We start from the raw sequence: 25,387 nt of genomic DNA, 5'->3' as shown, positions 1-25,387 counted from the left end.
CTGTTTCTGCCATTCATCCTGGTTAGGAGGAGAAGATGGAAGTACATAAAAAGCATGTTTGGGGGGAGGGGGCAGCCTCCCCACAAGGAAGGGCGTGTGTCCTTGTTACGCTTTTAGTTTCCTGGGAGCCTGGGGACCGACATGCCCAGGTTCTCAGGTCACCATCCCCCGCCCCCCCCCTCCCCAACGTGCTCTATACTTTCTGTTTACATTTAAGAGACCATCTAGCTCTAGGAGTGTCCAGAGCTGGAAACAGATGTGAGGATGGGGCCAGGAGACCCTGACGCAGGAACAGGGCTATGATCACACTCGATGTGAGGATGGGGCCAGGAGACCCTGACGCAGGAACAGGGCTATGATCACGCTCATCCCCTCTCTCCTCTAGAGACGGCAGACGCCTGCTTTGCCTTTTCTCAGCTATAACACTTGCCCTGCCGAATGTCCCCCCACCCCACCTGGCTTGGATCCCACAAAGACTTGGATCCCAAGTCTTGCTGAGGCACAGGATGCGTCTGAGGAAGAAGGACACCACCTCGCAAGTCCAGGGGGCAAAGGAGCTGGGGGCCAAGCCTTGACAGTGGAGTGGGATTCATGTGGACAGTCGAGAGTCCCTTCCGGGGTAGAGCCCACCAGAGGCGGGTCAGCCGAGCAGCAAGACATTCAGGGCTTTGGAGAGGACCTGGCAGTCATGCGCTCCTGGTAGCCTGAGTTAGTAGCTCTAGTCGTAGAGAAGTCCACAGAGGGCCCTCTGAAGGTTCAAAGAGTGACTACCCAAGATTACAAAGAATTTAAGATGAAAACCATCTGTCGATGTGCTTTTGGTTGTTTCCTACAACAAAGCCTGTACATAACCTCATTGTCAAAATATGCTGTGGTTTCTGAGATGCATTATTTTCAGTTTCCCTTCCTCTTAATCCATTTCACAAGATGTTTAAGCTGTCTTCAAGTGCTTTATGGTGTATAAATCACCAAAAGCGATTCAACCTTATGTGTTGATGTGTTTTAATCGAAGAAGCTTTATGATGGCCAAGAGCCAAGTTTTATGGCATCTTTGTTTTCACTGAAGAAGAAGAAAGGCATCTATTAAGTACAATAAAGCTTTACAGACGTTGTCAAATAGTTGGTTCTAGCAGCTTATGTCTTTATTCATTCGAGAGACTGATTTGGGAATTTGTAATCCTTACTGATCACAAGTCCTTTGGAAAGAATGCATATACTGTGTATTTACAACTATACTTAAAGTCAAACCTTTGGCATTTCATACATACATAGTTATCTCCCAACGAATGCTCTAAGATTTGAACCCACGCACACTGTTTTCCAAAGGGCACGGACGCCTCTCTCTGTAGATAATCAGTCTCATGAAATAAAGCCAAGCGACTGGATTTCAAATGTTGAACTCCTGTGACTTTAGACCCAGTTGGAAGTAGGTGCGTCTTCAGTATGTCTTGGTCCTTTCTGTTGCTGCCTTTGAGTAGGAAAGTTGGCGTTCAAGACTGAAGCCTTCTGAGCGTTGAGGTCTATAAACCTCGGTTTCTCCTCTCCCTTCCTCCTCCCTGCAATGTAAAGGAGTCCATATCATTGTCATCCCTGGCCGATAACTGTAAATAAATAAATGTTCCTGGGGTCCTCCTGCAGAGTTTACTATCAAAACCATCTAATGTTGACAGATCAAATTGGCAGATAATTACAGATACACCATAGTAGTTAGCAAAGCAGTCTGAAAGAACCATTGCATGAGACAATGTTACTTTGGACACAGAACTTTGCAACGCAGATAAAAATATTTGTTTGAGTCCGCTCAGGCTGCTGCATAAGGAAACATCATAAACCGGGTGACGTGAACAACACACACTTATTTCTCACAGTTCTGAAGGACAGAAATCCTGGCTCAGAGTACCAGCGCTGTCTGGTTCTGGGGAGGGCCCTCTTCCGAGCTGCGGGCTGTTGACCTCTCTTTGTATCCTCACACAGGCACGGTGGGAACACAGCAAGCTAGGTCTCTGCTGTCTTCTTATAAGGCACTGACCCCATTCCTGAGGGCCCCACCGTCATGACCTGATCACTTCCCAAAGGCCCACCTCCTGAAACCATCACACTGGGGGGTTAGGATTTCAGCATCTGAATTTGGGAGGGAACAGTCAGTCCATAGCAATATTTAAGCAGGTAAATTATCATCAAAGGGAAAGAGCCTCACTTTGTATAAAGGCAGATCACTTTAATTTTTTCCGTGTGTAAGTGCACTATGTCCATCAGTGGTATAGATGTTTTTCACTATTTCCACACGGAACCCTGCAACAGGCTCAACGGCGAAGAGAGAGTGGCACCTAGGCAACGACCCATCGGGAGCCAACTCTCAGTCTACACAGAAGGGGGCGCTGGGTGATACAGAAGCCATCGGTTAAGGAGTTGACTGTTTTCATTTCACTAACTCTGGTACATTGTAATGTCATAGACGCAGACCCTGAGCATCTCTTACCCTATTTCTAGACACGCCAGTACTTGTTATGGGTAGAAGTGCAATTCTTCTCAGTATTTCGAGATTGTGTGTATATTTCATAATCACAAGAGAGTTATGGGAGAATCAGAGCCTCGTGTCCTCTCCTTGCCGGTCTTCTCCCAATAGTATCTATCCAGGAACAGAAAGGAGAGGCTCAAGTGCAAATGGAGTCACAGAGAGATAAGAAAAGATGACTCGGTGCATTATACAAAGTCCATTGTTCCAATTTCTTTGTCACTGTGACTCTCCTCTCTGATACGGACCATCCCGGTCTTAAGAGAATTGGAAAACACCCTTCTAGTGAGCCATTTATTGGAAAATCTAGGCAGCCAACCTTCTCCTGGGTAAGTTAGGCAGTCCCATTTTGCAAAGAAGGGCTAGACCGTCTCTTTGAACACCTGACTATAGGTCACATGATTGTCTGTGGCCAGGGCATTTTTCAGACACTGCCAGAAGTACGGGTGAGCCTGTGGGTTTGTTGGCCACTCAAGGACAGAGCTCTTACAGAGCCTTTTCCGGAGCTGGAGGAACTTGGATTTCTGAAGGGGCTTCTCAAGGAATATCAAGATAATGACGTCCAATTTTTCATCCATGAGCCTCTGATGGGACAAGTAAAATGCTATCTTAAAGTTCTCAGTCTTTGCGTACTTGTTTGTCATCACAAACACTGTCTTTTTGCTAAGCTGTATGCTCTGGGAAAGGTTTTCCAAAACTGGCTGCCCTGGTAACCAATCCCTTTCCTCAAGACATAAATTAAAATGTTTCTCTCTCGGGTCTTCCAACTTGGCCACCAGCTCATCCAAAACCCACTCTGTCACCGCGGGATCTTTACTGTCATACACAACAAAAGCATCATAGCAAGAATCCAGGGATGTCAGACGCCGATACCCCTTTATTTTGGCCTTACAGAAATGGTAGCTATACCACACATCCCAGAAGTAGAGGTGGTTTGCTGTTGTAATCACCATTAGAGAAAGAGCCACCGACAGGGAAAGTGAGAACAGAATCAGATTAGTCAGATCTAACTCACAGGTATACAGATCCAGAGAGACTACACTCTGGCCCTTGTGGGCTCCTGGCCCCACACAAGTCACATCCGTGGCCAAGTAAGGAATGATCACCTCTGTATGGTTAACCCACCAGACAAACCACACAGCATCACAGGTGCACAGAAACTGATTGTGATGCAAAAGTAACATCTCCAGATTGTTGAGGACATTTTCTGGAAAGCTAGTCTTTTGGATAATCTGGATTTTATTTGAGCTGAGGTCCAGATACCGCAACTGGAAAGCATCTTGTAGAAAATACTTTGTCAGATGCCTGATTTGATTATACTTAAGAATCAGTTTCTTGAGGCTTCTGGAACAGTTGTATAATCTGTCAGGGACAGTTTTCAGCTTGTTGTAGCTGAGGTCTAAAGTTTCTAGACTCTTCAGATACTGGAGTCTTTCCCAGGTGAAGGATGTGAGCCCATTTTTGACCAAGGAGAGAGTCTTTAGATTCGGAGGCATGCCATCAAAAACTTCAGAAGGCAAGAAAGTCAGGGAATTTTCAGAGATGTCTAATTCCTCTAGGTTCAGCAGATTCTTGAAGAATTTTAAGTATCTGTTATCACCATCTCTCCATAAAACATCCAAATGATTTCCTCTGAATTCCAGAATTCTAAGAGACTCGCTCTCCATGGTCCTGCTGGTGGAGGTAGCGATGTCATTGTAGTTCATCATCAGTTTCTTCAGAACTTTTAGGTTCTTGGTAAAGTTTAACATGTGAGTAATTCCTTCTGATTGAAAGTAATGGCTGTTACTGCTAATATCTAGAACTTCCAGGTTGCGTAGCTCCTCAAATGCTGTTGAGTAGAGTAAATCAAGCCGGTTGTTCGAGAAGTCCAAGTATTTCAAGTCCACTAAAGGCTGGAATTCACTGCCATTGAGAGTTTGGCCAATGGTATTTCCTGACAAATTTAGGCATTTGAGGAAAGAAAGATGCCGAAAATCAGAGGACCTGATAAAAAATATATTGTTTCTACTTAGGTCCAAGGTCTGCCCGTACCTGTAACAATCTTTATTAAAAGGCAAGAAAGAAGGAGTCTCTTTGTTTTTGAACCTGCAACTCCTTGCGTACTCGTCGTATCTGAAATAATGTAATGTTTCGAGGACCTGAGGTGCATGACCTTCTACAGAAGTTCTGGTGCTAGAGCAGAAGCCAACTTCGCTTGAATCTCCTGAGGGTGATATTTTATTCATTGAAAGATCTATGACTTTCAATGTTTTGAATTGTTCAAATAGGCTGAGGTCTGCAATTTTTATGAAGTTAGTGCCAAGATCAAGAACTTCAAGATTGGAAAGGCTCTGTAATGGGGATAGATTATGGCTGCTCAGCTCCTTAAAAACGTATCCTTTGATCCGCAACACTTTCAGATTTTTCAGTGAAGAAAATGCATTTGACAGATTCAGAGCTGCACGATAGACTTGAAGTTCGTAATTGAAAGACAGATCCAACTGGACAAGGTCGTGAAGAAGATACAAAAATTTGGCATCCCCAATTTCTCTGGCCAAGAAGTTTTGGGAAAGATCTAGCTCCTTCAGTTTTTTAACGTTTTTAAACCATCTTTGGGGCACATGCTGAAGAGAGTTACTGTGCAGACGTAACACTTGTAATTCTGTCAGTGCATCGAAAGCCGATGGGTGGATCTGTAGGGGAGAATTATTTTCACAGGGCGTACAAGGAAATGGAACATTGTAACAACGAGGGCAATTTCCACTTAGGTCAAGAAGTTGAAGTTGATGGAGGTTATTAAAGTCCTCTTCTTGGATTTTTGCAATGGCGTTGTTATAAAGATAGAGTTCTATTAAAGTAGATGGCAAAGTAGTAGGGACATATGTGATATTGTTATCTTTTAGGGAGAGCAATTTTAGATTTTTCAGACTTAGGAAAGCATCTTTTTCGATGAAAAACGAAATGTTACAAGGGTTGCGAAAATAGCAGTTTTGGCCCAAGTAGAGCTTTTCTATATTGGTCAGTTCTGTTAGGTTATTTTTCATGATAGAAAAGATACTGTTGGCCTCAAGGCTCAGCAGCTGCAGGTTGGGAGGAAGACCCTCAGGTATTTCTAGAAGCTGGTTTCCATCCAGATAAAGGGATTTCAAATAAGTGAGTCTACTAAAGCTTCTGGGTTTAATCTGTGGCCTTCTGGTGCACAGATGGTCTTTGGGCCCTAGTCGAACAGGTACACAGTTGCATCTGAAATCGATTTCGACCAAATAGTCCAGCTGGTGGAAGGAGGCTGGAGAGATGCTGGGTATGTGGTTAATGGTGAGGGTGAGGTTGGTGGCATTGGTGGGAATACCTCCAGGGATTTCTGTCAAATGCTTGTCGGTGCAGTCCACAATCACATGGGCCTTTGGAGCATCCAGACTGACATCACAGGGCAGAGTTTTAGGAAACCATCTAGCTCCAAGGAGTTTGGAAATTAGGATTATGTTTAAAAAGATAAGGAACTGTCTCTTCAATGTCCACATTGGAAACACCTGAAAGCATAAGAAAGACCAAATCATCATCATTCAAAGTCATTCTAGAACATACCAAGAATCAGATTTGAAATTTCCCATCTGCTGCCGCTCTTGTGCTACAGTTTAAAGTAAACCACCCAGGGGCGCCTGGGTGGCTCAGTTGGTTAAGCAACTGCCTTCAGCTCAGGTCATGATCCTGGAGTCCCAGGATCGAGTCCCGCATCGGGCTCCCTGTTCGGCAGGGAGTCTGCTTCTCCCTCTGACCCTCCTCCCTCTCATGCTCTCTGTCTCTCATTCTCTCTCTCTCAAATAAATAAATAAAATCTTTAAAAAAAAAAATAAACAACCCAGGTCTTATTCTCAATTGCCTAAATGGCATCTCCCCACCCCCCATGACTGTACTTGCCCTACTACGGAGGTTCATAATAATCGAGTTACACATTTAGCTTTTAGCATGTTAGCTTTTCGATTCCATAGCTTTGAAGGTGGTAGAAGCAGCATTTTCCTATTCACTGTTATTTAAAATAGTACAATGAAGGAGCTATCAACTAGCTGCCAAAGTCTGAAATTTGTGGATGAAGGAATATTAAAACAAAAATATATTGGGAAGAATGACACATTAAGACTTTAGTGCAGGGCACCCGGGCGGCTCAGTCGGTTGAGCGTCAGCCTTCAGCTCAGGTCGTGATCCCAGGGTCCTGGGATGGAGCTCCACATCAGGCTCCGTCTTCAGCGGAGAGCCTGCTTCTCCCTCTACCTGTGCCCCTCCCCCTGCTTGTGCACTCTCTCTCTCTCAAATAAATAAAATCTTAAAAAAAAAAAAAAAAAGACTTTAGTGCAGTTACTGTTTGCTTGCTAATAAGCCTGCTCTGGTACATATTACAAGAGGCTTTCACAATATTCAAGACTCTTAATATTCTTTTTTTTTAAAGATTTTTAAAAAATTTATTGAGAGGGAGAATGATAGAGAGAGAGCATGAGAGGGGGGAGAGTCAGAGGGAGAAGGAGACTCCCTGCTGAGCAGGGAGCCCGATGTGGGACTCGATGTGGGGACTCGATCCCGGGACTCCACGATCATGACCTGAGCCGAAGGCCGAAGTCACTTGAACAACTGAGCCACCCAGGCGCCCCGATCCTCTTAATATTCTAAGTAGAAAAATTAAGAGATCCATTATCCCCATTTTATAGTTGAAGACCGAGCTCAGCAATAGTAGCTGATTTGCCCCAGGACACTCAACTCCCATTTTAGTGCTGCCATTCTATGAGCTTGTTTTCCTCTTGGATTGTTTTTGGAAATCCAAGATGATTTGGGGATGAACATTTCCCCTACATATTGGCTTTACATTACGTAAATTTGGAAAGGAGAGAGCAGAGAGTCAGGGCATTGCCTCAGTGAGTCCTGATTGATCAGGACTTATGGGAGTGAAAAGGAAGGGGGACCTAGTAATACTTATGCTAAGACTATAGGCAGAAAACCAAGACTCTCTCAGGCAAACTGGGACATATGGAAACCTACCCATAATGGTGGTTCTTGGGCAACCAGGTTTAGCATGAGAGACAATGGGACCCTGGGGAGAAAGACCTTAAAAGGTGGTATGGGGAGTACTGAAGAGCTTTGCTAGTCACCATATTAACTTGAACTGGCCCTGCCTTAGAGGGTGGTTTAACCAGGGACTTGCCCTCAAGTTTCAGGATTTCTATCAATATTTTACTCCAGAACACTGGTTTCAGTTTAACTGGTGTTAACCCATGGAATGATCTAGCCTGTGTCTCTACAACAGGCTTCTAAATCAATTAATGTTTTTGTCATCCCAATTGACTGAATCAGCCAATTGTGTTGATATCTAATAAACCAAATGCCTACTTTCCTTAATTCCTCTAATAAATAAATAAGCAAATTTTCCCTCAGCTTTTTTTTCCTCTAATGCAAGATGTTTCAGAAGGATCTCGAGTGCTTCTTCATACATCTTTATGTGCCTAAAGTTTGTTGAGGTTAGAAGTGCAACACTGTCTTTTTTTTTTTTTTCTCTTTCACCACCTTGTCTTCTCCTCATCATCAAAACCATTCACTGAGTCCAGTTGACATTCTTCATTGACCTTCTTGACATCCTCCTTGCTTCGCCATTTTAGCTGACACAATTTCAGCTGAGATGATCCCACCCTTGGTCCACTGTAAAACCTCATCCTTGTCCTCAGGCTCTCACTCTTCGAATCCACCCTAACCATCAAACTTCCCAAACATTAATCGGATGACATTACTCTAAAGTCTTTAAAATTTTAGATTTTTTTTCTTCTTTTTTACAGAATGAGCCCTAACTTTTTATCATGGCATCCAAAGTCTTCCATACTTTGTCCCCTATCTACTTGTCCAGGCTTCCCTGATACACTGCCCCTACCAGTTTCTCTAGTCACTAACCCAAGCCCAGTTTGTAGCTCCCTTACTTGCAAATCCTTTCACCTGGACTACTCTTTTCTGCCATTTCCACCCAGCAGAATTCTAGTCATCCTTTAAGGCTTTACCTCCCAATCTAGAGCATTCAGATCCCTGGGAAGATATGGCACTAGGCCAGGGTGTACAGGAGGCCCTTAGATAAATATGGCCTATCTCCCTTGAGCATGAATTTTACTCAAGGATTTAGGAGAAAAAGGGGCGCCGGGGTGGCTCAGTTGGTTAGGCGTCTGCCTTCGGCTCAGGTCATGGTCCCAGGGTCCTGGGATCGGGCCCCGCATCGGGCTCCCTGCTCAGCGGGAAGCGTGTTTCTCCCTCTCCCACTCCCCCTGCTTGTGTTCCCTCTCTCGCTGTGTCTCTCTCTGTCAAATAAATTAATTAAAAAAAAAAAGATTTAAGAGAAATGTTCATCACTCAGGGAAGAGGGGTTGAGCCAAGATGGAAAAAGGAGAGAAGTAGAGTGAGCTATTTTTATGGTCCCTGATTATAGGATCCCAGACCCTGGACCCCATCTCCAGCTATGCTTTTGTCAGAAGACATGATGGGTTCATGAACCCCAGTATCAGAAGGTAATAAGTAATGCTGCTAAGGGCGTTACTGTGGACCTGGGAGGTGTGCTGTATTCCAAAAGGGGCCAAAATAAATAAAGGACAAATTGTGAACCAGGTGCCCTCTTCTGATCCCACTCCCACGAACCTTGATGAGCTCCTGGGAAGAACTGGGAGGATCCCTGAATTAGCAGAGGTAAAAACACGTAGTGACAGCAATCACCACACCGAGTTTCCAGAATATACCTAGTTTAAGTATTTCTATGATGGGGGGAAGTAGATGCTCTAAGATGAAGGCAGTTCAATTATAGAAAAAATAACAGCGGTGTGTTAGTAAATGTTTAACAACCGGCTGTCCTCCCCCAACCCACATCTCTGATTCGCGAAGTCCTGATTTATAGCATCTGCCAGTTCCCATAGCGTGAGCTGCCACTGTGATGTCACCGAATGCGGAGGTGGGGAGAGATGTGCAGAACTGCTCTGGCAAGCCTATAGGAGCGGGTCCAGCAAACCCTGCCCGTTAACACACCTGCGACAATGACTGTGAAATTTTTAGCCTCTACATATGGACATAGTATGAACTAGAAGGAAAAATTAATCAGAAAGTCTTTTTTTCTCCCTTATTTCTAAACTTTGTCTGGCACCTGTCCACCTTTCCCCTTGTCTACTAGCACCTTCTTCCTGCCATTAGCCATTAGGTCTTACCTGGACTACCGCAAGAGACTCCTAACTGGTCCACCCAATTCTCCTTCTCCTCTACAATTCATTCTTCAAATGGCATGAGAATAGTCTTTATAAACATGAATCACACCAACTGCAATGACTCCCTATTACACTTTGAATCTTTATTATTGCTTATATCATGCATGTTCTGACTCAAGCCTAGTTCCATGACCTTGAACCATCTTTCTCCTACTCTGACCACATGCCAGACATCTGGCCTGTTTTCTGTTCTGCATTTGAGCCAGTCTTAGCACTTGCTGTTCCCTCTTCCTGAAATTATCTTTCTCCTCCTCTTCCCGTAGCCAGGTCATTCTCATCCCTTAGGTGTCTGCACAAATAACACACATTCGGACAGACCTTCTCTGGCCAACTCATCCAATACCCTCCCATGTAATACTAATGATCGTGACAGTAGCATTTGTTAACTTAGGTATCACTTACTATATTCTGAGCATCATTTGCAGTGTTTAAATATATTAACTCATTTAATCCTCTTAATAACCACATGTGAGTGGTACTACAGATCCTCAATCCTTACCCAAAACCTTTGGGGCTAGATGTGTTTTGGAACTAAGAATTTTTCAGATCTTAGAAGGTAATATGATATATGTATCCACATATTATATAATATCCTTACTGAGGCCCAGGGCAGCATCCCATAATCAAACACACAAAAATTTGTGCAGTGAAACAAAGAACTCTCCACACTAAGTGAGGAGAGAAGGGAGAGAGGGAAATCAAGAAAAGCAAGCAAGCGAGCACGCAAGCACCCAAGCAAGAAAAGAACTAGCTTGTTCAGTTCAGATCAAGATTCACCTCCTCTGAAAGACAAAGCTTTCAGGTTGGGGATTTTGGAACTGTGGACCTCTATTATTAATTTCCATTTTACAGATGAGTCCACTGAGGTACAGAGAGGTATATGTACTCTGTACTAGATCACCCTGCTTTATTTCCTTCATGGCCCTTAGCACCATCAGAAATTATCTTGCCAGTAGTTTATGTGCTTATGACTTGTGTGCTTATTTGTTTAATGTCTATCCTGCATGAGAAGATAAGCTCTGAGAGAGCCGGGCTTTGTGTGTCCTTGTGTAAAACAATGCCTGGCAGTTAATTCGTGTTGCATTATGTTTGCTAAATACATGAATAGAAGAATGAATGCGTGCATGAATGAAATAAAGCAAAATACTTCCAACAAATTTCTCCTTGGAGTCGATTGCTTTAGGCTACAGCCCCGGACTTGCCGAGAGATAACATTCTGTCTCATCTATTTGCCCGAGGATTCCTTGGGGAGAAAGGTTTCAGGAGCTCTTGTTTTCTACTGCCCAGTTCGAACCCGTCTTCTTCAAGACACTCTCTGGGATCAACCCAGACAGAAGTAGTCACTCCCTCTTCTCATCTTCTACTGCCCTGATTATACATGAGGTTGTGAAACACCACTCCGGACTGAGGGTTAGAAGAAATGGCTCCCAGTCCTGGCTTGGTACCCCACTACCCATGTCCCCTTGTGAAGCAGCCACTGTGCTCAGCAGAAGAGCCCCCTCCAAGAGAATGGCAGACATGGAAACAACAATACAAGACACACCAAGGGCCCAGACAACTGCCCAGGACCAAGGCAGTGGACCTGGACCAGAAAATTCCCCAACAATTCCTTAGCGAGGAATTGCACCGAAAACTGGTGAGAAAAAATTTATAAAAAAATATAACAGAATTCCACTGACATATTCATTCTTTCATTTGACAAATATTTATTGAATACCTACTAGGCGCAGTAAACACACAGCCTCTGCCCTTAAAGAGTTCAAAACACAGCAGAGGAGAGAAAAAAATATGGATTTAAACTAAAAACGTGGAAAGACCATTAGTTCTTTCCAGACAAGATGCTGACACTTGTGTATGTGGAGCTTAATTGTATGTTGTTCTTATTCCACATGGTATTTTCTGACACTTTAGTTATTTTTATCATCCTCATCGAAGCTAGAGATTGTTAAATATCTCCCCATATCTTTGTCCCCTTTCTTTCTTCTCATAGTGATAGAGTCTCCATTAATAGTTGGACATGCACCACTCTGAAAAAGAGTCTATATCCCAGACTCCCTTGCAGCTAAGCATGGCCTTGTGACTAAGTTAACACCAATGTGATGTGAGAGGAAGCGAGATGTGCAATTTCTGGGATATGTCCTTAAATGGTGGGGCTGTTCCCCTTCTTCCTGTCTACTTCCATCCAGCTTCTTGTAATATGGGTGTGGTAGCCACCTATCTTGAATTTTGCAAATGAGGAAAATGTGCTAGGGATGATGAAGCAACAAGGTAGATGAGCCAGAGCACCCAGATCCTTGCATGATCTCATAGAGCAGAGTATAAATAATGGCTCAGAACTGCTGACCTCCAGGAGTTTATGAGAAATCATAAAGTTGTTATACTAAGCCAGGGTTAATTGGACTTTCTTTTTTTTTTTTTAAGATTATTTATTTATTTATTTGAGAGAGAGAGAATGAGAGAGAGCACATGAGAGGGGGGAGGGTCAGAGGGAGAAGCAGACTCCCCGCCGAGCAGGGAGCCTGATGCGGGACTTGATCCAGGGACTCCAGGATCATGACCTGAGCCGAAGGCAGTCGCTTAACCAACTGAGCCACCCAGGCGCCCTGGACTTTCTATTGTACAAATGCAAACCTACTTTTAGCCAGTGTAGAATTTAGAACTTGGAAGTAAATTGCTGCTCGTGAGAGAACCAAAAATATGTGACGTTGATGTTATTAGGCCATGGGCAAGACAGATTCAGACATCGGAGGCTGGAAAGCTAGCAACCCATGTCACACCATAGCAAAGCACCTGATACAACTATCACCTACGCCATCTTGGAAGGCAGAACACGCATCAACTGTGACTTTTGTTTTGTTTTCCCAGTTTTATGGAGATACAATTAACATATAACATCGTATTGGTTTAAGGTGTTCAACCTAATGATTTGATAAACGCATACATGGTAAAATGATCACAAGTCTAGTTAACAGCCATCACCTCACATTGTTACAACTGTTTTTGTTGCGGTGAGAACTTTTAAGATCTACTCCCTTAGCAACCTTCAAATACACAATATTGTTAACTAGTCACCATGCTGCACAGGACAGCCTCAGAATGCCAACTGTGACTTGTGACTTTACTCTTAGGGCAAATGGTTTGGCAAGACTGGGAACGACGATGTCTGTTGAGGGCTTCTGACTGTTTTTAGCAGTATTAGGAGAGGCATGAGCCGTGGCTTAAGTCAGCCATCTGCAAGCAGGGATGGAAGGAAGTGCAGCTCTACCAAGTGAGGTTTTGTCTGCCTGCAGCCAGAACTCTAAAGTTGATTAAGATTTCCTTAATCTGGGGCCTTGCAGGGCTGAAAAAGCCTCCTGCTTTACCCCAAAGGAAAGCAGATGAATGGACAGAGTCAATAGCAGCCTTAAGAGAACATAAGTGTGTGCTCACATGCATTTTTCAAGCATTTTCCATTAAGTATTTTCCAGCAGACAATGGAAGCCAGTCTAGCGCAAAGAATCTGATTAGGAATGCTGCCTTGCCCTTGACTCATACAGCCTCTGGGGAGTTGATTACATTGAGACTGAGGAACATTGACAGAATACAGAATCTTTACACTTAAAATGGTCTGGAGCTGCTCTAATATGATAGCCACCTGTCACATGTGGCTATTTAAATTTAAATTAATTAAAATTAAATGCAATTTTAAAATTTGGTTTCTCAGTTACACTAACCATACCTCAGGTGCTCAAGAGCCGCAGTAGGCACTAGGCTAGTGTCCGAGCATGCAGATACATTGTAGAAAGTTCTATTAGAGAACACTGGTCTAGACCAAGGGATGGCAAACTTTTTCTGTGAAGAGCTAGAGAGTAAATATTTTAGGCAAAATTGAGACTATTATGTGGGTATGTAAATTACCATTTAGAATGTAACTCATTAAAGTTGTAAAAACCATCCTTAGCTCATGAACCATATAAACACAGGTGGCTAGACAGATTTGGCCCACAGGCAGTAGTTTGCAAACCCCTGGTCTAGACAAAATCTTAGGCTGTATTAAACTTGCGCATAGAATTAACTCTAAGCAAATTCAACCTAAGACTGCCAAGATGAGAAGAAATTATATTGCCTACAAAGCCTGTAAGTCTGTTCACATGTCGTCAGTTTCAACCAATAGCCTTTAGCAAATGATTTCATCATCACTGTGATTCTAAGAAATACGTTTGTTTGCAATGAGGTGAGTGAAATGCAGAGCCTACAGAACCGGACCAAGGTAAGACTCAAGCAATCCAGACACAGAGCTTGCACTCTTGGCTGCTCTGTTATACCACCTTTCTAGAAGGCTCCATGTCAACACACCATTCCTCCCTCTGGGTGGTGAACGACCTTAGGTCCAGAACCTTGCTTGCCTTTACACGCACTCTATCATTACGATGCCTGCCACAGAGTGAGCATGAGATCAATATCTGCTGAATAAATCAAGGCTTTGAACTTTCTTAAAATCCCATGGAAGACACATATTGAATGATCATAAATAGTAAAGTATTCCAAAGGTCAGACTGTTGGCAAGGAAGTGAGGAGACACCAGGAGGGCTTGGGACCTCTAAAAGGAAGGGGTAAAGTGGGAAAAGTGCCACAGAAGGAAAGGGGACAGTGTCAGAGGAAGGCCATGGGAAGTGAAACTGCAGAAGGTCCCCTACTTGATCCTTTGTCTCTCCTGGGAACAGGCACACCCTATGCTCCATAGTTGAGCCCCAGCCCAGCTGGCCCTTGTGATGCTCTATGGCAGGCGGCAGGTCTCCTGCCACTGCACCAGGAGCCTGGAACTCAGAGGTACCAGCGAGTTCGCATTCTACGATTGGTGCCAAAGGGAAAAATAACTGCAACAAAAAGTTGGGTTCTTTTTTTTTTTTTTTATTTAAGATTTTATTTATTTGACAGAGAGAGACACAGTGAGAGAGGGAACACAAGCAGGGGGAGTGGGAGAGGGAGAAGCAGGCTTCCCGCGGAGCAGGGAGCTGGATGCGGGGCTCGATCCCAGGACCCTGGGATCATGACCTGAGCCGAAGGCAGACGCTTCACGACTGAGCCACCCAAGTGCCCCGAGAGGTTGGGTTCTGATCAAGCAAAGGAGGAAAGAAAAATGGACTCAATGAACAAAACCTTTCTAAATTTTTTAAAGAGAAATAATACCTTTTGAGGCTTCCAAATTTAAAAGATATTCTCGAGAAGATGACTGAAAAATATGAAGTTTTGGGGCACCTGCGTGGCTCAGTCGGTCGAGTGTCTGACACTTGGTTTCGGCTCAGGTCATGATCTCAGGGTCGTGAGATCGAGCCCCACATCGGGCTCCACATTCAATGCAGAGTCTGCTGGAGATTCCCTCCCTCTCCTTCCCCCTCTGCTCCTCCCCCTGCTCGTTCTCTCTCTCGCTCTCTCTAAAATAAATAAATAAATAAAGTCTTAGAAAGATGTGAAGTTTTCTTTTATTCCTTAAGTGTGGAAATGTCCCCTTTCAGACCACTGGGAACTACCTGCTTCGGACTAAAGTGGGGACCCTAGCTTCAACTAATGGTAATGTAAGAGTTCACTTGATGCCAAAGGGGTGCCTGGCTGGCTCAGTCGGTAGAGCATCTAATTCTTGATCTTGGGGTTGAGGTTGAGACCCATGTTGGGTGTAGGGATTACTTAAAATATATGAATAAATAAAAGTCTTTAGAAAGAGTTCACTCGGTGTTGAGCCAGACCTATTTTTTCATCTGATACAAAGAATCCACATTATTTTGTTTTGCTTGTTTTGGCAACAACTGCCTAAAGACACGCACCCTTCAGTAATTTGATTTGTAAAGTGACAGAAGACACCATGACATGAGCTCAGCTTTGGCTGTGAATCACAGCTAATTACACAGGCAAATACACTGGGTAAACTTGGAGGCTCAATTAGCGAGCTAAATATGGTTAAAATGGGAATGTTTGACTGTGTACGCACAGGTGTTCTCCTCTCTCAGTAAATCACCTTTTTGCTAAAATGGAAAATGTAGAATTCACATTGAGCAGTCATCAGTCATTTTTGTTTTTTCATAATGGCTGCCTTTTATCATGTGCTTATGACATGTCAGATGCTAAAGAAGACACAGTATTGATATTACTGAGCCCTGACAGTGAAACTGAAAGGACATATAAATATTCCCATTTCACTGATGAAGAGGTAGCGACCAGAGAGGCAACTGAACTAAGAGCCCAACTCCATGCTGACCAATCCTCTTCAAGTTACCTCATATAGTTATAGCAAATGCACTTGGCATGTTTGCCTATGTCTTGGTTTATTTCCATTTCAGTTCAAGGAATCTGAGCATTGTAGTGTTTCCATATTGTGCTATTTAGAGCTTTTCTTAAAGATTTTATTTATTAGAGAGAGAGAGAATGAGCAGGGTAGAGGGGCAGAGGGAGGGAGAAAGAGAGAGAGAGAGAAAGTAGACTCCCTGCTGAGCAGGGAGCCCCACAGGGAGCTTGATCCCAGGATCCTGAGATCATGATCTGAGCCAAAGGCAGCCGCTTAACCAACTGAGCCACCCAGGCGCCCCTAGACTTTTTTTTTTTAAAGATTGATTGATTGATTGATTTGAGAGAGTGCAAGAACATGTGATATCCTCTATTCCTTGAGTTGTTTTTTTTTTTCATAAAGCTATGTGTTGCTTTTATCTTAAAAACATTTTAAACATTACAGAGCAAGTAATAAAACCTTAGCATAACAATGTGGAAGGAAATGGTGAAAAATGAACATTTCAACAAGTACTGATTGATAACCTGCTACATGCCAGGTACCACTTCTAAGTGTTGGGTCATATCAGTGAACCAAACAGAAGAGATTCCTCCTGTTCCTAAAGCTTATTTTCTCTAAATAATAAACTGAAAAATATAGAACTATAATAATCATATCGATGTCAGGTGATAAGGGTTAGAAAGAAAACGCAGGGCAGAGTGAAGGGGTTCAGGCATGTGAGGCGGGCTTGTGACCATAAATGGGGTGGTTTGGGTGGACATCACTGAGAAGTAGACATTTGAGCAAAGATCTCAAGGGAAGGAGGAAGTTGACCATGCAGCTCTATCCAGGGGAAAAGCATTCCAGGCAGAGGGACAAGACTCATGCAAAGGAGAAAAACATGCTGGAATATTCGCAAAGATGGTAACAAGACTGGTGTGCCTGGAACAAGGGGAGGAGAAGGACAGGAGATGAAGTCAAAGGGGGGGGCCCCCAGCCCTGCATCACACATGCCGGGCCCTGCCAACCATTCCAAGGAAGGATGGTGGTTTTTACTGAGTGGAATGCTAAAGAGTGACACGGCCTGACCTACATTTTAGAAGACTCATGCTGGTTGCTGTGTTGAGAAGAGACAATGAGGGGCAAAGGTGGAAGGACAGAGGCCAGTCAAGAGGCCATTGCAGGATTTCAAGCAACAGACCCAGCTGGCGAGGGTGCAGGTGACGAGAACTTGCCAGATACTGGATATATTTTGAAGGTGAAGCCAAATAAAATAGGACTTGAAAGTTCTTGGAAGAACGAGGGATTGGAAACAGCAGACAGGGGCACCTGGGTGGCTCAGTCGTTAAGCGTCTGCCTTCGGCTCAGGTCATGATCCCAGGGTCCTGGGATCGAGCCCCGCGTCGGGCTCCCTGTTCCACGGGAAGCCTGCTTCTCCTTCTCCCTCTCCCCCTGCTTGTGTTCCCTCTTTCGCTGTGTCTCTCTGTGTCAAATAAATAAACAAAATCTTTAAAAAAAAAAAAAAAAAAGGAAAGAAAGAAACAGCAAACATTTCTGGGAAATTTCCTACAAAGGGGAACAAAGACACTGGCAGGCGTTCACAGGGCCAGTAGGGTCAAAAGATTTTATTTTAGGAGGAGAGAAAGAACAGCATGTTATAATGCTGGTGAGAACGGAAAAAAAAAAAACCTACCAAAAAGCATTCATGATGATGATGAGGATGACGATGACGATGACAATGTAAAGGACAGAAAATGGAATGTGGATCCGGAGCAGGAGAGCAGGGAGGAGACCTAGTGCACCAGCAGGGAGACCGGCTCAGCTAGGAGCAGAAAAATCCCATGCTTAGTGTTAAGAGTCTGCACATTTTTTTTTTTAAAGATTTTATTTATTTATTTGAGAGCGAGAATGAGAGAGAGAGAGCATGAGAGGGGGAGGGTCAGAGGGAGAAGCAGACCCCCCGCCGAGCAGGGAGCCCGATGCGGGACTCGATCCCGGGACTCCAGGATCATGACCTGAGCCGAAGGCAGTCGCTTAACGACTGAGCCACCCAGGCGCCCCGCGCTTGTTCTCTCTTGAGCTCTCTGTCTCCCCGCTTTCTTTAGAGCCCTGAGCCACCAGCCTCGGTAGAGGCCTGGCCACGCTAGAGCCGCAGGGCGCCGGAGACACCCGAGCAGCCCCGGCTCGGCCGAGCTCCCGGCCCCACCACACCCGTGAGGGAGGCAGTTTTCAGCGGAGCCCGGCCCCAGGGAACTGACTGCCAGGGCCTGAGACACCGAGCACCAGAGCCGCCTCCCGGAGCCCAGCTGAGCCTCGAACCCAGGACACGTAAGAGCATAGGATTGCTGTTGTTGTAAGCCCAGGCACTCCGGGGCCACCTGTGAGGCGTGCAGGCCCGGCGTGTGGGCACAGAAGGCCGGGGAGGCGCACAAGGAGAAGGGGGCCCGTGGGGGTCCTCGGCCCGTGGCTGCAGCGTGCTCAGGGGAGCAGGAAGTGAGGAGAGGGCAGGGGTGGAAGAGAGGGGAGAAGGGGGAGAGGGCCCTCCTGGAGGGGGCCACACGAAGAAATCTGTGATTACCGGTGACAACAAGGAACGCCACCCCCCCAAGCCCCTCACCTTTCTGTAGGTAATTTGCCTTCCCCTTGGGCTCTTTCTCGCACAGGCTCTGCAGAGCTACACTCTGCTTCGAGTTCGGTCCTCTCAGCCGCATCCCTCACGGAGGGAAATGCATCTTGAGATGGGGATACTGATGGCCTAGGAACAATGACCGCCATGCTCACCGCCATTCCTTTACCCAGCCAATGGGTCAGGAGGCCAACAGACGGGGCGCCCCCTGGGGCTACCGTGTGCCAGGCTTCAGGGGGCCACAGCTCCGGGCAAGATCACACAGCACACAAAAAGCCAAGTCCCGAGTTGAAAAGGGTATTGGAGTATGTCTTTCTGGTGGCGGGCACCGCTTCAGGCAAGCTTGGGAAGCAAGGGGTCTCACCTCACGGTGGGGATCCCGCGAATGGCTGGGCTGGGTTGCACCAGAGGTGAGGCCCGGCTGGAAAGGAATCACAAAGGGCCACGGAAGAGGCTAGGAGTCGGGGAGCAATTGCTGGAAACCCATGAATTTGGATTTGCTCACCTTTTGCCACGCTGATATTGAAACTGTGCCCCATGGGGTTAATGAGGTTGAAACTACCAGAAGGCTGAAAGCTTGTTTTTCAGCCAACCCTTTTCCCCTCAAGGTCAACCGATGTGGTTCCAGCCTGTAGGCATGTAGTACTTAGGCCGTTGGCTAAGTACCACGCAGCCCGAAGCCCACCTTGACGGTGGACGACAAAGCTCCCGTTTCTGAATATTCATCTTAACCATAAATAAAAGGAACCCAGTCCCATCTGCTCAGGGGCTTTGGAAGTGACTCCCCAAGGTCTCCTTATTTGCTTCAAATAAACTTTCCTGTGCGGGACCACCCCACTTGATGTGCTCTCTATCTGGAACTCTCTGAGGGAACTCCCATCCACTCAGCAGGACCCCAAATTGTTTGATAATGAGGTAGGGATGTGGACATCACCCTAAGGGCTAACCAAGCCCTGGGAATAAGGAAGTCACTTAACCTTGGTGAATCACTTTACCTCAAGAGCCTCTGATTTCCTTCTTTTTCTATTTGCTTTATAGACTGAGACTCCACTTGGAATTTCCCTAATAAATTTATGACAAAATAGCACCCCCTTTTTTTTGCAAATTCAGAAGATTTCTAATTATAGGCTAATCTCTGTAAAGTGTAATTACCACAAATGTCAAAGTCTCATTATATAACCAAAAAAAAAAAAAGTATAAGGATACAACCGACTTACTCTAAAAATAGAGACTTTTCATCATTTATTTCCTACCATTTTAGCCCAACAGACCTAGTTTTCAAAATAAAAGAATGAAATGATATAAAGTAGTCGCTCTATAAATTAGCAACTCGACAGCTATTACGCATCACAACAGGCACCAAAGACCAGAAGATATTAAATCTCATTTGACCTTGGGCGCCTGGGTGGCTCAGTTGGTTAAGGGACTACTTTCAGCTCAGGTCATGATCCTGGAGTCCCGGGATCGAGTCCCGCATCGGGCTCCCTACTCGGCTAGGGGTCTGCTTCTCCCTCTGACCCTCCTCCCTCTCATGCTCTCTGTCTCTCATTCTCTCTCTCTCAAATAAATAAATAAAATCTTTAAAAATAAATATAAATAAATAAATAAATAAATAAATAAATAAAATCTTAAAAAAAATACTTAGGGGCGCCTGGGTGGCTCAGTAGGTTAAACGACTGCCTTTGGCTCAGGTCATGATCCCGGAGTCCCGGGATCAAGTCCCGCATCAGGCTCCCTGCTCGGTGGGGAGTCTGCTTCTCCCTCTGACCCTCCTCCCTCTCATGCTCTCTGTCTCTCATTCTCTCTCTCTCAAATAAATAAATAAAATCTTAAAAAAAAAAAAAATCTCATTTGACCTTACACCTGTCTGCTTGCTTCCCATAAACCACCACCAAACCGTCGGCACACGTTCCTGTAAGGGGCCAGTTAGTAAATATTTTCTGTTTTGCAGGCCATCTAGGCTCTGTCACAACTACTCAACCAGCGAGGAGATTGCCATGCAGTGCAAAGGCGGCTAGAGACAATATCTAAACAAATAAAACTATTTGTGGGCACTGAAATTTGGATTTAACGTAACTGGGATGGGTCATGAAATAGTATTCTTCCTCTGACTTTTTCTTTTTTTTTGTTTTAAGATTTTATTTATTTGAGAGAGAGAACACGCAGGGGAGGGAGGGGCAGAGGGAGAGGGAGAAGCAGGCTCCCCACAGAGCAAGGAGCCCGATGCGGGGCTCGATGCCAGGACCCCGGGATCATCACCTGAGCCGAAGGCAGACGCTTAATGGACTGAGCCACCCGGGCGCCCTCTTCCTCTGACTTTTTCAATCACTTAAAAACATAAAAACTTTTGGGGCGCCTGGGTGGCTCAGTTGTTAAGCGTCTGCCTTCGGCTCAGGTCATGATCCCAGGGTCCTGGGATCGAGCCCCGCATCGGGCTCCCTGCTCAGCGGGAAGCCTGCTTCTCCCTCTTCCACTCCCCCTGCTTGTGTTCCCTCTCTCGCTGTATCTCTCGCTGTCAAATAAATAAATAAAATCTTTAAAAAAAAAAAACATAAAAACTTTTTAGCTTGTAGGCTGTGCAAACGTAGGTGGCAAGCGGGGTATGGGCCGTGGCCACAACATGCCGCTCAGCCCTCAGCTTTGGCAAGCTTCTGAGATAGAAGGGATCTGCTCTTGGCGTGCAAAGACACTGGTTGGTTCATCTGTAATGATGGTTTTTAATTTTAGCACAATCTTTCAAATGTTTAAATGATCAGGTTTGATTCATTTAGTAAATAAATTTCTCATTACCTCCTTGCTTGGCCACAGAGAAATCTGCTATAGTTAAGAGCAGAATAATGGTTTTACTTTTAAAACCGCTTAGCCACGGTTACACATTGGCATGTTCTTTCAAATACTGATCTCCGCATTTCTGTGTCTATTTCGCATAGTGAGAAGCATCCCAGTCTTAGCTAGGGCTCTGTCGATGGAAAGATTTCATTTTATTTTATTTTTTAAAGATTTATTTATTTTAGAAAGAGAAAGAGCAAGCACGAGCCGGAGGAGCAGGGAGGAGCAGAGGGAGAGAGAGAGAATCTCAAGCAGACTTCGGGCTGAGCGGGGAGCCTGACACAGGGCTTGATCTCATGACCCTGAGATCATGACCTGAGTCGAAATCAAGAGTCAGCCGACTGAGCCACCCAGGTGTCCCAGAACAATTCTTATTCTGCCACATTAGAGCTCTCTGACTTTCGTGAATCACTTTACCTCATGAGAATTTTCATTTCTCAACTGTAAAATGGTTAGAATGCATTTTGCGAAACTATTAAGAAAAATAGGTAACACGTGTTCATGTAAACCATCCTCCCAGATTAACCAACACCGAGTAAGCATCTAGCATGTGCACATTAAAAACACCAGGAATATATGATACTTATCAATTTCTAGCTTGCTGTTTTCACTTACCACTATATTATAAGTACTTATGTGTCTCAGTGTTCTTTTAAAAAACATGATTTGAGGAGTGCCTGGGTGGCTCGGTTGGTTGAGCGTCTGACTCTTGGTTTTCGCTCAGGTCATGATCTCAGGGTCCTAAGATTGAGCACCACGTCGGGCTCTGCACTCAGTCTGCTTGAGACTCTTTCCCTCTCCCTCCCCTCTGCTCCTCCCACTGCCCCCCCCTCCGCTTGCACACACTCTCTAAAATAAATATTTAAAAATTAATTAATTAAAACATGATTTGATGGTTGTATAACATATCGTTTAATGGGGGACCACAATTAAGTAATCCCTCCCCAACATTCGACATGAGATACTCTCTTTGCCATGCCGAATAGACAACCTTCATAAATAATTTGCCACATCCTTGATCATGTCTTAAGAGAGCTTCTAGAAGTGGAGTTTCCATATCAAAGGAGAGGACATATAACTATTAATACGGTCGAATAATTTCCCTGTGCTTCCTGGCCTCTTGTATCTCTTCTTTTGAAAATTGTTTCCAAGTCTTTTCTTATAAAAGATCTACCAAGTGCTCCTTTTCTCGTCAGGAGTAAGGTATCACAGGTTCTGAGTGTCTCCGGGGCGGTCTAGGTGCAGAGAGCAGAGGGGCTCGAGCACGACTCCCGGAGTCAGGCCGCCCAGCCAAGACCACTCAGGCTCCTTAATCTCCTGAAGCCCCAGCTCCCTCATCTGGGCTTCACGAGGCTGCTTTGGAAACTGAAACAGAACCCTAGACATCAAGCCCTTAGCATGACGCCTGACTGATATAGCAAGTGGTCAATAAACCTGAGCGGTCTTTATTATTACCAGTGCCCTCATTCCATCCCTTAAGGGGCAAAGGCAGATGTGGGCATGGGTTTGCATAAAAATAGACATCTGAGTTTCTAGGAAATGAAACTATAAGCAGTTGTTTCCTTTGTAACACAGTCCCCCCGGGGTTAACTCCTCATTAGACCTCAGGCACAAAATGAGCCATGGTGCCCACATTCAGATCTAGAAATCAGGATGGGTTCCCACTGAATGTACTCCATCATGGCTCATTTGGGTGACAAAATAATTTCAGAAAAAGGCCACTGATATCTTTTTCTGACTAATTTTCGGCATCCCTAATAGCTCACACTGCTCGCAAAGAACCTGAACACATATTCTGTGACTTGAGCCTCATGGTGGCCCTGGAAAGCACCTGGAGAGGTATTAGAATGTTCTGCCTCGACAGAGAAGGTGAGGCCGGGTACTCAGGCTCCTCGCAGTCCCTAGGCCTTGACCGTTAGCTTTAAGTATCGGTCTTCCCAGTTTTAGCATAGGTCTGGTTAGGTCAGTTTCTCCAGACTCCCTCACCATTGATCTCTGATCATCCTTGATATCTGCTCAAATCCCTCAGCCCCTCCCATCCTCCAGGTGATAGCTGATCTCCTTGGCCTGCTTGCAGCGAGAATCCTGTCAAGTCGGTTTATCCAGAAGCCACCCCAACCCCTGATGTTTCACCTTAGTCATTTTCCATCCACCGACCCCCACCCTGCTTCTTGGCTATAAATCCCCACGAGTCCCTTCCGTGCAAGCAACAGAACCCAGTACTCTACCGAGGCTTCTTTTCCCCAAAAACATAGGATGGACAAATTAGATCCATAGAAGCAATTTCCCCAATTCGAACATCTGTTCCTCCTCACTACAGATCGCATTAACTCTGGCAGGAAGCTGGACAGCGCAAGCGTTGATTATTCTGAATTTGAGTAATACTGCCATGATTAATCTGGATTATGAAATATCAATCACAAAGAAGTCCCCCCCCCCCCCCCGCAAATAACCAAACTACAAATTCTTAAACATCTCTCTTGCCAGCTGGTTTCAGTTCTTCCCACCAAGAGGACAGAGAACAATTTTTTAGGGAATCTCTTGGCTGTTCTTACCATTTTTAGTCTTCTTCCACAAAGAAATATAGAAGTCTGGTTGAAGAGAGCAGAGCAGGAAAGATGTCAAGATCAGCCTGAGATGGATCCAATAGCTTCAACTAAGATAAAGAGAAAACACCGCATTTTACATTTCAAAGAGGTTAAAGGACTGTACCAAAACACACTGGGAACTTGCTCAAAAATGTGCTCTTGAAAACAGCCATTAATAGTATTTACTTCCTCAAAGTTATGTAAACTAGAGATATACTCCAGAAAACCATCTCTAGTACTGTTAAACATCTGACTTTATCTTCAGAGAATTGACATTCTAGACTACCAAAATTTTCCTTTAGGTTAAAAAAAATTATTTTATTATTATTATTATTATTTATTATTATTATTATTATTTGGCATATGATTTGGATTCCCTCTCCTCTCCTCCCCACTCCCTGAGAATGGCTCACACACATAATTAGTTAAACTACCCAAATTTGTCCCCGGGGTGGAAAAATACCTTTCTGGGTTGCATGGAGTGACTCTATGTCTGGAGTCTTCGGAGATGAAGAGATGGTGCTCAGGAAGTATGGAGTCTCAGAGACTCCAGGCTACCAGCCCGAGGGTTTCCCAGTGCGAAGACAAGGTTGGGGGGTGGAGGGGAGGAGCATGACTGTTAAAACCACCCCAGACAGGAGGTTTGCAGAAGCACCAGGTTCCTCTTATTTCTACCACCCTAACTGGGGCGATGTCTTGTCTAAGTCCGAACAACCCGGTAGGCTGACCTTCCATTTTTTTTTAATGGGCGACTTTCGCAACCTCAGCTCTATGGACCTTTTTGGGGAGATAATTCTGTGTCGCCTTGTACGATGTTGAGCAGCATCCCTGACCTCTCCCCACGAAATGCCAGAAACACTGCCCTTCCAGTTGTGACAACCACAGATGTCTCCAGACATTGCAAAATATCCCCTGGGGGGCCGAAGCGCCCCAGGTTGAGAGCCACGGTTCTATAGATATCGAGAGACAGGCCTAAATTGACCTTGCTCTGTCTTTGCCACCCCCCCTTTCTGAAAGGGCCCCTTTGGTTTGTAAGCAGTAGCAGAGCTTCCAGCTGGTTGACTCACTTCAGTAAAAAAGGTCAGCTGCACTTGTAGTCTGGTGTCACATAAAGCCTTGCTTCTCGAAGTGGGGTCTTCGCGAGAACTGTTCCCTTTCTTCACTGACGATTGGGTCCTTTCGCAGGGAGAGGCAAAATATCGGTAGTTATGTTTAAAGGTCTTGAGTCCATCTCGACGACCTGAAGAGAATTTGAAAAATGCAGGTTGGCGTGGGGAGATGAGTTGATAAGGATCAGGGTTAATATACTGAAAAGTCACCAGTGCCCTGGATCAGCTG

The 25,387-nt window shown here is 44.9% G+C and overlaps 1 protein-coding gene across 1 annotated transcript; it reads right to left on the bottom strand.

The window, feature by feature from the left end:
- Positions 1-820: 820 nt before the first annotated feature.
- TLR7 (toll like receptor 7) lies at positions 821-24,122 on the bottom strand. The gene is made up of 2 exons (XM_045885337.3): positions 24,017-24,122; positions 821-6,027 (listed from the first exon to the last, which is right to left on the bottom strand). The coding sequence occupies exons 1-2, from the start codon at positions 24,017-24,019 to the stop codon at positions 2,878-2,880; spliced, it is 3,153 nt and encodes a 1,050-aa protein (XP_045741293.2). The 5' UTR covers positions 24,020-24,122; the 3' UTR covers positions 821-2,877.
- Between the last annotated feature and the right edge of the window lie 1,265 nt (positions 24,123-25,387).

The sequence above is a fragment of the Mirounga angustirostris genome, unplaced genomic scaffold, assembly GCF_029215605.1.
Source record: "Mirounga angustirostris isolate CCGP_5_RB_7025 unplaced genomic scaffold, mMirAng1.0.hap1 SCAF_11, whole genome shotgun sequence".
In the NCBI taxonomy this organism is placed as follows: domain Eukaryota; kingdom Metazoa; phylum Chordata; class Mammalia; order Carnivora; family Phocidae; genus Mirounga; species Mirounga angustirostris.
This window is presented reverse-complemented; position numbering and strand designations above follow the sequence as displayed.